Source organism: Pollachius pollachius, assembly GCF_949987615.1.
Source record: "Pollachius pollachius genome assembly, chromosome: 2".
In the NCBI taxonomy this organism is placed as follows: domain Eukaryota; kingdom Metazoa; phylum Chordata; class Actinopteri; order Gadiformes; family Gadidae; genus Pollachius; species Pollachius pollachius.
Genome location: NC_136935.1, coordinates 3,310,350 through 3,326,275, shown reverse-complemented (window position 1 = coordinate 3,326,275; position 15,926 = coordinate 3,310,350). Strand labels below are relative to the sequence as shown.

The window sequence follows — 15,926 nt, the reverse complement described above, 5'->3', positions numbered from 1 at the left end:
ACACAAGCTCCTGTCTGTGCCTTGTGCACGTGTGAACGTGGGTATGGGTATTTGTTTGTGTGTGACGGTGAGTGAGTGAGTGAGTGAGTGAATGAGTGAGTGAGTTAATGAGGGAGTGAGTTTGTGTGTGTGTGTGTGTGTGTATGCCTGTGTTCTTCTGTGTGTGTGTGTGTGTGTGTGTGTGTGTGTGTGTGTGTGCCTATGTGTGCGTGTGTGTGTGTTTGCATGTGTGCCTGTGTGTGATTGCCTATGTTTGCATATGTCTGTGTGTGTGTGTGTTTGTCTTTGCGTCTGTGTGCGGTGTGTGTGTGTGTGTATGCCTGTGTATGTGTGTGTCTGCGTGTGTCTATGCGTGTGCGCGCGCCTGTGTGTGTGTGTGTGTGCGCGCCTGTGTGTGTGTGGCGTGTTTGTGTGTGCGTGTCTATTTGTGTGTCTATGTGTGTGCGACCGCCCAACAGCGGGCAATAGGTGTCTCTAGTTTACCACTCGCCATCTTCCCCTCACAATCCATTTCCTGGAGCTCAGGAAACCGTGTTAACTGCTGCTCCTGGGGGCCACCGCCGAACAAGGTGTCGCGGGGGGGCGGGGTGTGCTCGTGGGTGTGTGTGTGTGTGCGGAGAGGTGGGGGGGGGGGGGGGGGGGGGGGGGGGGGGGGGTACATCATAGGGGATAATTGTTCTAAACTCTGCAGCCGTTACTCACCAGGTTCCCCGCGCCGGGCTCTCCAGGCTCGCCCTTGGCTCCCGGGCGTCCCTGGGGGCCCATCGCTCCTCCGGTGTCCCCCTACACGGGAGACAGACAGACACACGGACAGATGAGCCTCTAACCCGGGCGACACACGCCCTCCTCCGCGCACAGATGGCAAGGCAGATTGGTCATGCCACCGCAGCTAATCGAGCGAGCACGTGGGCGTGGGTGTGTGTGTGTGTGTGTGTCCGTGCATGTGGGTGTAGACGTATGTGTGCGTGCGTGTGTGTTTGTGCGTGTGGGAGTAGACGTGTGTGTGCGGGTGTGTGTGTGTTTGTTTGTGCGTGTGGGGGTAGACGTGTGTGCGGTGTAGACGTGTGTGTGCGTGTGTGTGGGGGTAGACCCGTGTGGGTGTGTGGGTGAAGACGTGTGTGTGTGTGCGTGCGTGTGTGTTTGTGCGTGTGGTGGCGGACGTGTGTGCGCACGCGTGTATGTGTTTGTGCGTGTGGGGCTAGACCTGTGTGTGGGTGTAGATGTGTGTGTGTGTGCGTGCGTGCGTGTGGGGGTAGACAGGACGCTAAGGAGACGAGGAAGAGGTGAGAAGGCGAGGAGGACGTCGGGGCAGGTGTCTTCCTGCCCCGGATTCATTTCACACGTACACGGGGGCAAGCGGTTACGTCGCATTTCATAGCCTTGTGGATTTGGACAGGACCTAACGTCATAAACGGGGTCTTGCCAATTCATTACGAGGCGCTGAACCCCTCTGGAGATATTTAAACACAGGCCTCGAGGCGGCGCCCGGGCCGGTCGTACGCTGTCTGTCTCCATGCTAATCAAATCCAAGCTCTATGGAAGAATATTGATAAAAGAAAATGAAACAAAGGGATTTGTATAATAATGTAAGAAGTAAAGTAAAAAAATACCATGGTACAAAAGTACAAATTGAAAGTGAAAAATAATAAACCAAATGTACCAGACTAAAATGCGACCATATGCTAGCACATTGGTAACTATTTTCATGATGCCATCCAAATGTTTGCAATCTTATATTCTGGAAGCGCCAATCAGCATCTCTAGAGAGGCGACCTGGTGTATAAAGAATGAGGATGAAGAGGCAAGTGGGTGGACCGGTGGAGGCAGCTGGAGCCCTCCCTTGATGGGGGGCAGCACAATGACCCCAGCAGGCAGAGAAGCATCACCAAGCACCGCACACACACGGACACACAGACACACACAGACAAACACAGACACACACAGACAAAGGAAGACACACAAACACACACAGACAAACACAGTCACACACTGACACACGGACAAACAAAGACACAAGCAAACACACGGACAAACACAGACACACACATACACACGGACAAACACAGACACACACATACACACGGACAAACACAGACACACACATACACACGGACAAATACAGGGCACACAGGGACACACAGGGGATCACAAACAAACACCTACACACACCCACACGCACACATTTTGGCACAGCGTAGGGAACACAGAAGAACTGTCTGTCCAAATAAAGTGTTCCTCGGACACAGAGGGGGCGTGACTAAACGAGGACGGATCACCTGCAGAGAAGTCGCTCAACCAACAAACAGAGTTCCCGACGCACTCGACAGCAATAAAAACTTCGATTCCAAAAATCGACTACGAAAATGGTAGAAAGTGTGCGAGACTTGTTTGACGTTTACCTTGTCCCCTTTGGGGCCAGTCCGTCCGGTCCCTCCACTCGGCCCTTGGGAGCCCTGTCAGAAGTGGGGTGAGGGGGTGAGGGGGTGAGGGATGAGGGAGGGAGGGAGTAAGGGCGGGAGACACAGCTATCATCAGACCTTCGTCCACTCCTCCTCCTCCTCCTCCACCATCTTGCTGTGTTCCGACATCATTTCCCTGAGCCCCGGATTTATGAAGTGCATCTCCCCCTTTGCCCACCCCCACCCCGCGTCTGAATAAAGACAGATGCTCATTACTGAGGCAGGTGCAGGGAACAGATTGAGCCTCCGACACACCATTGCTGGAATAAAGCGTTCAGACATGGCTCCCCTCTTTCTCTATAATTAATTCTTAAATTTGATTACTGATCGTCTGGGAAAGTGAAAAAACTATACAGGAATACAAACAATACAAATCCTACCCTCAAATCAAAACTCATGTGCTCCTTCATTTCCTTTCTACTTCATTTAAGTACCTCTGCAGTGATACATGCCCCCCCCCCGAGAGCCTTGCGTTCAAGTCGGTAGCGGGGAGGTTACTAGACAACCTGCCCTATCCCCAGTGATGCTGGCACCCAATCGACCTAGCATATATCTACCTAACATCTATCTACCTAACGGACATCATTGTATGATTTTGGTATTGTGGAAAGTTTTGTCTTTTACGGCTGCATCATGGGGCTCATCCCAAGCCAATTGTTCCCCTCTGGGGGACAATAAAGTCAATCTTGAATGTTACAGCCCTTGTTTGCATCTTTCCACCTGATACATTCCTTAATCTCATCCCCTTCTCTCTATCTATCTGTTCTACCTAATCCATGTATCTTCCCGGCGATACAGGCCTTTCTAATCTTCCCCTCCAGCAAAATCTGTTCTTAATTTCTCCCCCTTCTCACTGACTATCTGTGACGTAATTCGTCGGTTCATCTTTTCAGTGATCCAAGCCTTCCTCGTCCTGCCCTGCCCTCTCCCTGTCATTGTGTTTCTTTATCTGGCCGGGGACGGTCTGGCGGCAGGCAGAGGGTGGAGAGTGGAGAGACGTTTTGACATGCAGCCTATAAGGAGAGGATCCTCACTTGCTCCCCTTGCAGTCCTGGAAGTCCGATCGGGCCCTGTGGACCTTGGATCCCCTGAAATGAGATAGAGAGAGATATACCGAGAGATACAGAAAGAGAGAGCGAGAGAGAAAGAGAGAGAGAGAGAGAGAGAGAGAGAGAGAAACATCGACAGGGAGGGAAAGCGAGAGATAAAGAGAGTAAATGAAAGAGTGAGAGAGTGAAAGCCAGACAGACACAGAGAGAGCGAAAGAGAGAGGGAGAGAGGGAGAGAGAGAGAGAGAGAAAGGGAAAGAGAGATAGAGAGAGAATACATAAAGATTGAGAGAGTGAAAGACAGAGAGGGACACAGACAGAGAGAGAGGGAGGCAAAGAGAGTGAAAACCATTTTTATTGTAATGCGGGAGAAATGATGAGCCCTGATCATTACGCCACGGCACTGCGATTGTGTTCGGCGTTTGTTTGAGCGCTCCCGCCGCGCCGACGCATTTAAAATGTCGCTACAGGGCAGCAATTTCAAACACATTATTGTGTATTAGTCGCAGTGGAGCTGCCCAAAAAAATCTTGAGTCAATTCGGGACTTATTTCAGATCAGATGTTTAGATGTTTTCTTTTTTTACTACACATTAATTTCCCTTGTATCCATGAATAAATTGAATATGAGCACATTACCATGGAAACTGAGCCTAAGCCGAGCTCGACTACCAAGACCGCTTCCGACGAGGGTGGTTGGAGATATGTCGCTATGCTAGTTAATAGCTGAATGTGTAGTGGAGCTTAGTCAGGTATTCTCCTTGGTGCCGGCATCGTCTGCGTGCTATGGTTTTTACATGAGCTTCAACTCTGTCACCTCACAGTGCCTATAAGCACGTATGGAGAACGGGAACAAGAGTCTAGTTTGCATGTCATTCCGACGGTGACAGGCTTGGCGTGTCGCACGGTGTTGAGAGTTTACTAAGTCTCTCCATACGGTAATGCCAAATTTCCAAATACGCTGCCTTCATTTTACACGGGTCATGTTCAATTGACAAGAGTTCTATTGGATTTGACTATGGGAAAGGAAGGTTACACTGAAACCAACGGCGATGGCATTTTAATTTGATGGATGCATTTATTATTTTTATAATGTAATACATTGCGTTTCTGGGGGGGAAAAGGATGGATATTTTATACATGCATGGAGGATTTATGGGGCTTTTACTAGCATGGCAATCTGGCTCTTTCAGGTTTTGTCTGGCTGCCTGATATTTACATTCAGCACATGGTGCTGTTTGACCCTCAGGGGCCATGGTAGACATGAGTTAGATATAAAAGAACTCACCTCTGGTCCTTCATCCCCTTTCAGCCCTGGAAGACCATAGGTGCCCTTCAAACAAACAAGGATGCACAGGTGAGAGGGAGAGGTAGACAGAGAGAGCGAGAGAGAGAGAGAGAGAGAGAGAGAGAGAGAGAGAGAGAGAGAGAGCGAGAGAGAGAGAGAGAGAGAGAGAGAGAGAGAGAGAGAGAAAAGGAAATTAAGCAAGAGTGGAGGACAGAAAGAGAGGGAGCAAAAAGACAGGGAGAGATAAGATGTGAGGGAGGGAGAGAGGGAGGGAGGGAGAGCGATGAAGGCAGGGAGAGAGATAAGATGTGACTTTATAGTTGCAGCACAGAGAGGGTGGGATAATGAAGGTATCCTCCTATAGAGAACCCCCTGTTTCAGCTCAAATTCGAAACACCGACATTGAAAATACGCGTTTCGGGCTGACAGTTCTATGGAAGGGGGGTGTGCTATCCCCATGGTTACGACCCACACCAACTTTGTGATCCTTTTTCTTTAGCGCTTGTACCGTCTTGGGGAGGGTTAAAAACGAGCGATGTTGTATATGAAATGCACCGCACAGCATGGGGTTTTATATACATGTGTGTCCAAGAGGTGTTACCCTCTGTCCGACGTGCACAGCAACATCTTTCACTGCTCAGACGGAGCACCACCCATCCACGCACACAACGTGACGTTACACAAAAAAATGTCTGCCCTCGACGTCATGAAAAACGAACAACTTCAGGTCCGAGCACAGTAGAAACGTTCACAAACCGGTCGACTGGCAAAAAATACGATTTCACACCGATTTTCCTTAAATCACTTACTTTGGCAACAGTGACCAAATGGCCTCTTTAACTATGTCGAAGAGCACATAAGACATGTAAGCCCGTTGTGAAAAGTGATTTGGGTTCACTGCCCCTTTAATAATGATGTACAGAGGTATACAAAGTATAACAGGCATTAACGGACAGTTAATGCCTTAGTGCCCCTAGGGTCTGGGTTACCTTGTTTCCTTGAGGTCCTGGGAGACCCCTTTCACCCTGAATAAAACCAAAGGAATAAAATAAATCATTGCACACAAGCTGGAGTTAAATCCACAGTTTGTTTGTCCTTCCAAAGAATCCAGCATTCATACTCAGCCACAGCAGTGAAATGAGGAATCAATTGAACAATCCAGTGTTGACATAAAGAGTAAAGAGGGCTGTACGCCGGTGGTTAAAGGCAGGGGTGGCCTTCAGACCATCCGCGGTGTTACAAAATACATTAGCTACTTGCAGCCTGCCTGAACCCGTACACCATCTGCATCAGACTACATCACCGGCAGCTGCAGTTCCACGGCTCTGGCCGTATCAAATGTCCTTGACAAGAGATACGGCATAGTTTGGCTTGGAGACTCAAATGTGTCTGATCGAAAGACCACATGAAGTAAATGCTGAATGGAAATAAAGTGGTGTCAAGTAATGAGAAATATAGTTATTATAAAATCAGCAGATTTTGATGGTGGTCGACAATTTTATCTGTATTATGCGATAGCAGCATGAACAGGGTTATCCCAGAGACAAGGTTCAAATGTGGTCTATGTTCTGCTTTTTCTGTGACCCTGAAACATGCCGGTGAGCTGCTAACCCTTGTAGAAACGGCGCAGTATCCCGGCGTTTGATCCAAAGGAATAAATTGAATGCCGGGTGTATAAAGAGCCGAGATAAAGCGGTACGGTGAAATAATGAGGAGTGTAGTTACCCGTCCTCCCAGTTCTCCTTTCTGGCCCTTTTCCATCATATTGTCCTTGTGGAGAAAAGAGAAAAATATGATAAGAACCCGTTGGAATTTAGATGCTATCTCTCTATGTTCAACCTCACATGAATGTTTAATAGCGCTGTTCATCTTTCTTACTGTGCCAGAGACCTGTCTTAATCCATGAGCCGTCATCACCTGGTAAGACGCAAAAAAAAAAGAACAATCAGATGATTCAATTCTTGATGTTAAATCCAACATTATAAAACAACAACACGTCAACAGGAAGGGCTTCCTGCTGTCGAAGCCCCCCCCACTCTCACCCCCACCCCCCCAGTTCATTCCCAGTTCTTCTATGTTAGGACCCTGAACCAACCAAGACGGTCGTGGTTTCTTTCCATCACAGAAGCCATAGAAATGAAAAGTTAAAGGCCACTTCACTGAAAGGGGGGGAGAGGGAGAGAGAGAGAAAGAGAGAGTGAGAGTGAGAGAGAGAGAGAGAGAGAGAGAGGTGTAGGTAAAGGTCACGGTCAATTCACCGGATACATTGGTACTAGGGCAAGAGAGGGGGTTGGGACGGGCAGTGGTCCTGGTGATGGTCCTGGTGGGTGGGCCGAAGCCTGTAGTGAGTGCAACGGCGCAGGGAGCTCATTGATGCCGCCCAGTGTAGTAGATGGTAAGCCTATAGATTAAAGCTACACATATCACCGAGATCAAAGCATCCCTGTGATTCAGACTCTCTTTTTACCTACACCTCTCTCTCTCTCTCTCTCTCTCTCTCTCTCTCTCTCTCTCTCTCTCTCCCCCTCTCTCTCTCTCTCTCTCTCTAGCCTGCACAGCTTAGCTACGCTGTTCTTATGGTGTGGTCCTGAATCCTCGGACGCGAGCCTTCAGAGTTGCACTCTTGAACTTTTATTGTTAGCTACATTAGCCTCTTTAGCTAACCAGCCCGAAAACAAAAAACACAACTTTACATTGTATTGCACGCACAGTAAGACCATGCAATGTATAAATTGGTGACCGGAATAAAGTAGCAATGTAAAGTGTGTAAGAGCATTAAAAAGCGACATTAAAATGACCAACCTGGTTGTGTCAAGTAGGCGTGGCCTATGTGACGTGTTGGCTCCGGCTTCCTTTCTGTCTGTCTTAAAGATTCTGCCTTCTGTGGCCGGAGTAGTTATTACAGCTTGTATGTCGGTCCTGCTCCCCTTGTGGCTGTGTGTGGGTAATGCAGCTTATGTGTTTGATCCTGCTCCCTTTGTGGCTGTGTGTGGTAATTACAGCTTATGTGTTTGATCCTGCTCCCTTGTGACTATGTGGGGGCAGCTTATGTGCTTAAAATACGGAACAAAATACAAAAAAAATAATTCTCTTTGCGGGCGCGGCCATTTTGTTGAGAGCATCATCACTGCTCTCGGTCTACTCTGAGATTTCCGAAAGATGAGGACAAAAAGGGGCGTTCCTCCGAGAAATGCCGCAAGAAAGCTGGGAGATCTCGGACTTTTGAATCGGAAGTCTGGCGTCCGAGGATTGAGGAACACACCATTAGCCCCTAACTACAGCTAAAACATGCCTGCACTGTGAAGGCTGAAAAGCAGCTTAGCTACACTGTTCTTAGGCCCTAGGTATCGCTAAAAAATGCTCTGCTGGGATAAGGCCCTAGCTATAGCTAAAACCTGCCTGCACTGTGAAGGTTGACGAGATGTAGTTCTACCTTTTAGAAAAACGTAACAAATAATTTATTTGAAGGCTAGCCAACTCCGTTGAAGAGACAAGCTTGCAAAATGGTGGGTGTTGGGATCATCTCACCCCTGTTGTTTTGGGAAGAACGTGGATGAAACAAGAAGGAAAGAAAGGTAAGAATCCCTAAGCTATGCTAAAAACAACCCAGGGAGGCATCAGTACATTTGGCCGTAGAGGGTGGAGAAGACGATTACACCTTGCAGGCAAATTTACACACTCTCTCCCCTCTAATTGTTTGTCCAAACACATTTCAGGGCTTTGGATAATTGGACATTATTCAGCCCAATGACATCCAGTGATAAACCCAGAAGACAGTAGTAGATAGATGACACAAGATAAAATACAAGTATAGATAGCATTAGATAGATTGATTGCTGGGGAGATGTTGATTTCCCGAAGCCTAAGTGAGACGGATGGAGGCTTTATGTACTGGCCGTGTGCATAGAGCTAGTTTGTTTGCACAGTTTCTTGTTAATCATGAAAGTTGTGCAATCTGCAGGCCAAAAAAGGCCTGGCCGCGAGCATAAATGCAACCCACTTTTAGCCAGCTACTGTTGGCAAAATGTTGAGCTAACATTTTTTTCGACTTGTCAACAAATTCTGTTGATTTTGATGTATGGAGCTGCTAAACTCTTATTATTTTATTATGTTCCAGCAGTGGACTCTTTATTGGTCTATTTTTTAAACCCTTTTCTTTGACCAGCGAGCTGTGAACTGTTGTGGTAGGAGCTGGACCGCATCCCAACGCTCTGCTATTGATGTGAGGTGAAACATGCTCGGGTTCCTCCGCAAAAGCAACAAAATATCTCCCTTCCTCCTTTCAAAGAGCGGAGCTTCCGCAGACCCGGCATGTTATGCCATGTTAACTCAGGCCAAAACCCAGGGAAAAAATGAAACCCAAACACAAGCCGGTATTTTCGACACGAAAATGTCGAACGCTGTTATTTCCTTCTTTAAAGAGGGGACTGTGAGGATGCTTAAAAAGCCTTAGAGGTCGGCCATGCAATGTGTCTATGAGCCCCCAGTCCCTTCCCAGCAAATAATAAACAGAGGAACGGAAAGCTTTATGAAGGGGACGGTGGGGGGAGGGGTAATGACCTGAACCGAAGGCTTCTGCTGTGTAAGGGAAATCAATGCTTAACTGACAAAATGATCTGCCACAGCCAACGCAGATAAAGGAGATGAGAGAGTCTGCTACTAAATATTCAAGATGCCCACCCCCCCCATTTATCAAATGACTGATGTGTTAATGGCGGTAATGTGGGCCAAATTCCCCACCTCATAGTCTGCTGCTGCTTCTGCAGGCTAGTCCACACACACAGACACACACGCAAAAAATCATACACACGCACACACACACAAACACAAACATACACCCACAGGCCCACGCACACGCACCCACAAACACATGTGGACACACACGCATCCGGTCACAACAATGAACGGTTCGAAACATTTCCATCATAATAAGAACCTTCCACCATATCCATTGAAATGCAGAGCCACTAAAGTTAATTTAGACCCAATTTAGCAGACATGAAACCAAAAGAAGATCCTGCTAACAATAACCAACTGCGAGTCCCATTGCCATGTTTCGTGAGGCTTATTGAAGTTGCCCTGCATAATATTGAATCAGACCTATCATTAACCAGACAGGAATCTGTGAAACAAGCCACAGATCCCTGTCATTAAGTTTGATTTGCCTGATTTCCATTTTGAATTACCCTCTAGTCTAGCATGAGGTCCAGGACGGAGAGAGACAAGAGCAGTCCAATGCCTCCTGTCTCCCAGAATGCAGTACTGCGCCGGTGGGACGCTCTGGAGGCAGAACGCGGCTCTGAATTAACATGCGGTACGGTGTGGTGGCGCTGGGGAACAGAAGGGACGGGGTCGTCTGGGTTAACTGAGGCTGACACTTACCGGACCTGGGGGGCCTCTGGGGCCGGCCTCACCCTGAAACACAAACCGTGGAGGGCCACTTAGATATGATATGAAATATCACGACAGCATTACATCATCATGACGTCTGACCGACCACTGGCAGAGGGACAGACAGACAGATGTAGAGATAGATAGTCGGACGGGTCGATAGTGAGATAGATATCAGATAGATTGATGGATAAACAACTATATGGATAAATGGGGAGAAGGAGATAGATAGAGAGACAGATAGATTGATAAGATAGAAAGATTGACAGACAGACAGACAGATTTAATTAGTTAATTAATTAGATAGTTAAATAGATAAGATAGATAGTCAGATGGGTGGATAGTTAGATAGATATAAGATAGATTGATGGATAAAAAAAATATATGGATAAATGTATAGAAAGAGATAGATAGATAGATAGAAAGACAGAGATACATAGATAGAATGATAGATAGTTAGATAGTTAAATATATAGATAGTTAGATACATAGATAGATAGATAGACAGATAGATAGATAGCTATTCTAACAGTGAGGGGCAAGAGGCCTCATCACTGTCAACCTTCATTTTTTCTCTCACCTCTCTTTCTCACCCTTCTCTCTCTCACCTCTGTTCTCACCCACCACCCACCCCCCCCCCACCCTTCACTTTCTCTCTCTCACACACACACACACGATGCCAGCTCTTAGGAATTATAAATGAAGGTGAAGTCATCACACATGACATTCGACATTGATGTGACTCACCCGCTCTCCTTTCGTCCCCCCCGCTCCAGTGGCACCGGGCTGACCCTGTGGGGGGGAGGGGAGAGGTTAATGACATTGTGTCATCGGGGGGACTGTAAATGTCACCGGAGGAATATTTATATTTATATTCATATATTACTATATATTATTTATATATTACTTTTCATACACAAGGCAGACTCAAAGTGCTTCACATATAAGCATTGTCATACGATAAAATGAATTAAAAATTAATTAATAGAAAAGAAAACATACGCAAAAAATTAGTCAATGCATTTAAGATTTAGCAGAAAGCTAAAGCAAACATAAAAGTCTTCAGTCTTGTTTTAAAAGTGGTCAGAGTTGGGGCAAGTCTTAAATCCTCAGGAAGGCATACATACAGCATCTCCCTTCTCTCCTCGGAGGGTGGTGTCCCCCTTCTCCCCCTTGTCGCCCTGCGAGGGGAACAGAGCAACGGCAGCACGGTCAACACCCCCCCCCCCGTCACTCAGCACAGGGACGGGGGGGGGGGGGGGGGGCGAGGGGCCGACAACACGGAAACACAGCCAATGCACACATGTGGAGAGTGCATCATGATGCACACGGCCCTATGCACACGCACGCACAGACATACACACACATACAATCACGCACACACACTTATACACATACACCGACACACAGACACAAAAACAAAGACACACACACACACACAGACAGACACACAAACACACAGACAAACGCACACACAAACACACACAGGCAAACACACAGAAACACATACACCGACACACTGAAAGACACACACAAACACTCGCATACGCCGACACACAAACAGACACACCTGCACACACACTCAAGAGACACGCACACACACCCACCCACCCACACACACACAGAAACACACACAGTGGCAGTCCAACTGAGCAACAGCTCTGTTGAGGAATGAGTGAACAGACAGACAAGCGACGGCGTTACTTATTCCTAATGCGTTGTAACTGTAGCAGAGTGACGTGCGGCTACTCAAGCCTGGCTATGGGAGACTTTGCTCTACCCTGTGAGTCATGCGGAATAAATGAAAGACAAAGCTCCTGTTGCATTGCACCATTCTTCTCCTCCCCCCCCCCCCAAGCCTACCTCCCCAACTCTACCTCCGTATCAAAATCATTCCCCAGTCGGCCAATAGATGGCACTTTATGACTGCAGGTAAGCTGTCCTAAAAGGCTTTGTTTATTTATGTATTTATCTGTGTGGGATGTTTTCATTTTATTTTTTTATTCGATTTCTCTTGATTTTTGTGGCGTGGTACTGTAAGTCAACAAAAGCCAGGAAATTATTATATATTTACTTACTGGTGACTTCACCACAGGCATACAGCATTTTAGCCTGAACACATAATTACCAGCAATTAGACATTGGTGCAAAAAGGGGTAAACACATTTCCCTTGACAGATATTGCGTTGTATTCTCTATATTGGTACCTGGGAACAGGACATTATGTTTTTTATTCTTTGTTTCTGATTGTAAGCACTAAAATGTACTAGCTAGGATAGTTGGCTGGTTATATATTCCCTACTGAAGAGTACATTTAGACATTATAATTTTACCCTCAATACATTTTGGGAGAAAAAACTAAGAAGGCATGTATGATGTATGTACACTAATGCCTTTTAGCAGAAAGAAATGTATATTTTGGACTAATCTATTTGGGCTGGGAGTAATACTTTGTCCTGTATTCAACACTTGTTTCAACATATAGATGTACACCCCCCTCCTCCCCCCAGCTCTCTCTCTCTCTCTCTCGCTCTCTCTCTCCCTGTCTCTCTGTCTCTCTCACTCCCTCTCTCTCTCTCCAACACTAGCAGAAATTCAGACAGGAAACCATTCATTTTCTTTCCACCATAAAGATTATTGTTTTCTTTGAGAATCGGTTCCATTGATGGATAGATAGAAACCTTTCAGCACTGTTTGGGTAAACTGTGCAGAGAGAGAGAGAGAGAGCAAGAGATCGAGAGTGAGAGAAGAGAAAGAGATAGAGACAGTGAGACAGAGAGACACACACACACACACACACACACAGCGATAGACAGTATGGAGGGGGAGGAAATAGAAAGGTAATAGTGTATTTTTTCCAAAGACATGCCCACAATGCTTTGCGGCACAGAAAACAGAAACTGCAACTGCAACCGGTATCCAATCCCAACCTGCCCGAAAACACCCCGCCCCCCCCCCCCCCCCCCCCCCCCCCCACCCACCCACAGCCCCTGGAACCCCCCGTCCTAATGAGATGTAGTCACTGTTTCCTGTTGGCCAAATAATGAGCTGCTCACCATACAGCCAGCAGACTAGCCTCGTGTATGAACAGATGGATCGGCCGATTCATATTTGAGGGGAGGCTGCGATGGAGAGAGGAGAGAGAGAGAGAGAGAGTAGGGGTGTGGGGGGTGATGGGAACAGCGGCAGCAACGGTGAGATTGACTTTGAGCATTAATTGAATCTCACTCAAGCTTTCTCAACCAACGGGGGGGAGTGGCGGCAGGAAAGGGGAATGGGGGGTCCCCTGCTTAATCTCTTTAGCGAAGAAAAGATGTGGAAACGTTGTTGATGGGTGAAGTCGTCGAGGAAGTATGGCATGGAGTCATGTGTGGGTCGTCTCACTCTTTAAGAGTGAGCTAAAAGCGCCGTATCTCCAGAGGTGTAACAAGTTAATTTAATTAAAGGTCATATTGTTATGGATCGGCCGGCTTCTTCCTTTTTTTACACCTTTTGTTTGGGTGTTTCATCAGCGGAGACCTAATTAATCTCCCGCCCGCCCCCACCCCCTCTCCAACCCCGACTCAAGGCCACACCTGTTGCCTTTTCCTTGATTCAATGCTCCTTCATTATTTACAGTGGGGTGAATTATGCACCATAACCATTGAAGTCCTATACTACACAGGAGTCCGTGACCCCATTTCTTTTTCTGTCTGCAGCAGAAGTCAATTTTGGCGTCCGACTCCAGCATTCGATGCGAATGTCGCTCAGGCTGTCGACGCGTACATATTGATGTTTACCTCCGAGTTGTTGTTGCACCAGCAGTTGCGCCCGGCGCTGCCGTATAAAATACATTTCAGCCGACAAAGGACGTTATGTGTGTTCTGTGGCAGCGCAACGGGACTTCTTTTAATCTCATTCTTAGATGCTGAGCAGGCACCAGAGCCATTGTAATGGTGCTTTTTTGTCCGTGTGTTTTTATCATGATCGTTGTGTATGGAGAGAAAAGGGATGAAATTGGCCACTTATGGATTCAAATGAGCTAACGTCAAAACCCAAACCCCCTCCCTCCTCTGGCGGCGGCGGTCATACATCACACTCTTACAGAGAGACAGTTGAACATCTCCAGAATACATACGCTCAGACGAGATGGAGACATGAGGAGACAGACCTCCAAGGCATCGCATTAGCACGCCGTTGGAGAGGGAGAAAGAGACAGAGAGAGAGAGAGAGAGACGGACTGACAGAAAGAGAGTGAGAGAAACATACAGAGAGCGGGAGGGACAGAGAGAGAAAGAGAGAGAGAGAAAGAGAGACAGAGACACGAGACAGAGAGATAGAGAGAGAGACAGAGAGGGACAGAGTGAGACAGAGAGCGAGAAAGAGCGACAGAGAGTGACGGAGAGTGATGGAGAGAGAGAGAGAGAGAGAGAGAGTGAGAGAGACGAAGAGAGACGGAGAGTGACGGACAGAGATGGAGAAAGAGAGAGAGAGCGAGAAAGACAGAGAGAGACAGAGAGAGACGGAAAGAGACAGAGCGAGAGAGACGGAGAGCGAGGGAGACAGAGAGAGACAGAGAGAGACAGAGAGAGTGATTTATGGGGGAGACATCCCGGGGACCAACCCAAAGATTACCAACGTATAAACAACACAGCCGGGCCCCAGCAGTCTACGGGTGAGGGATGCAAACGGAAGCTGAAGACCTGTGTGTGTGTGTGTGTGTGTGTGTGTGTGTGTGTGTGTGTGTGTGTGCGTGCGCGTGTGCGATGTCTACGGATGATATGTCGCCTTTGAGACACCTTAGGTCGTCAAACTGCAATTAAGGCCGCGTGGTTCCCTCCTCTCCGTCACTCCATCAATATCTGGGGCCCCTCTGTCAGGCCCCGTTTGGGAGTGTCAGTGGGAGCCGGCGTTATGGAGATGTGATTCATGGCAACTTCTTTCCTCTTTCTCTTTTTTATTTTTTGCCTGTCCTGTTTTTTTTTTTGTTTTTTTGGGTGATTTTTTTTCCTACTTTGAAGCCTTCACAGCCCACTGACTGAGAGAGAGAGTTGAGCTCACACCCACAGCTGTTACACAAGCTGTAGTTTAGTATATCTCGGCGCTTTTTTCTCTTCTCTTTTTCTTTTTCTTTTTTTTTCTCTCGGATGGAGCAAAAAAAAAGAAAATGCACAAGGGGAAAGCCAGTCAGTGAGATGTGGGGGAGAATTACTGATGGCGTTCCTCCCTGATGGTGTTTATATTCCTGACCATGGAAAACTGTGTGTGTGTGACGTGTATATTTGTGTGTGTGAGCATGTTTCTGTGTGTGGGTGTATGTGTGTGTGTGAGTATGAGATTGTGTGTGATTGTGTGTGCGTGACCATGTGTGTGCTTTGCCATTCCTCTCACGGGTAATGGTGATTTAGCCTCGTTTTACGGCAGTCAGTCAACACATATCAGTGTAAATTACTCCATGGTGTATATTAATATCATCATGTGTGTGTGAAATGGAAAGTGATGCCGTGGAACCAGAAAACACGTCTCCGGGGATAAACAGGAAATATAAAATAATAATTCATCCATCCATCCTTTATAACCTCTGGGTGCAACGCCGGTTCATTCTGGCATGCATTTTTTATGCAGAGTAAATGTAAATGCCTGGTATCTTTAGGCCTACCCTGAGCAACACCTCTCACTTTTTAGCCAAATTGACCACAATAAGGGGATGCAAAAAGCGAGAACAGACCTACGATCAGATTTGTTCTGCCAAGTCAGGCCCG

At 47.2% G+C, this 15,926-nt stretch overlaps 1 protein-coding gene across 1 annotated transcript in view; it reads right to left on the bottom strand.

The window, feature by feature from the left end:
* LOC307070523 (uncharacterized protein) overlaps positions 1-15,926 on the bottom strand; it is a 105,545-nt gene that overhangs the window by 33,254 nt on the left and 56,365 nt on the right. Inside the window, exons 15-24 of the mRNA XM_079729027.1 lie at positions 11,313-11,366; positions 10,933-10,977; positions 10,177-10,209; positions 6,673-6,711; positions 6,520-6,564; positions 5,784-5,819; positions 4,795-4,839; positions 3,494-3,547; positions 2,400-2,453; positions 703-783 (exon numbers count right to left, since the gene is read on the bottom strand). Coding sequence (XP_079585153.1) covers positions 703-783; positions 2,400-2,453; positions 3,494-3,547; positions 4,795-4,839; positions 5,784-5,819; positions 6,520-6,564; positions 6,673-6,711; positions 10,177-10,209; positions 10,933-10,977; positions 11,313-11,366 — 486 coding nt within the window. The remainder of the gene's footprint in view (positions 1-702; positions 784-2,399; positions 2,454-3,493; positions 3,548-4,794; positions 4,840-5,783; positions 5,820-6,519; positions 6,565-6,672; positions 6,712-10,176; positions 10,210-10,932; positions 10,978-11,312; positions 11,367-15,926) is intronic.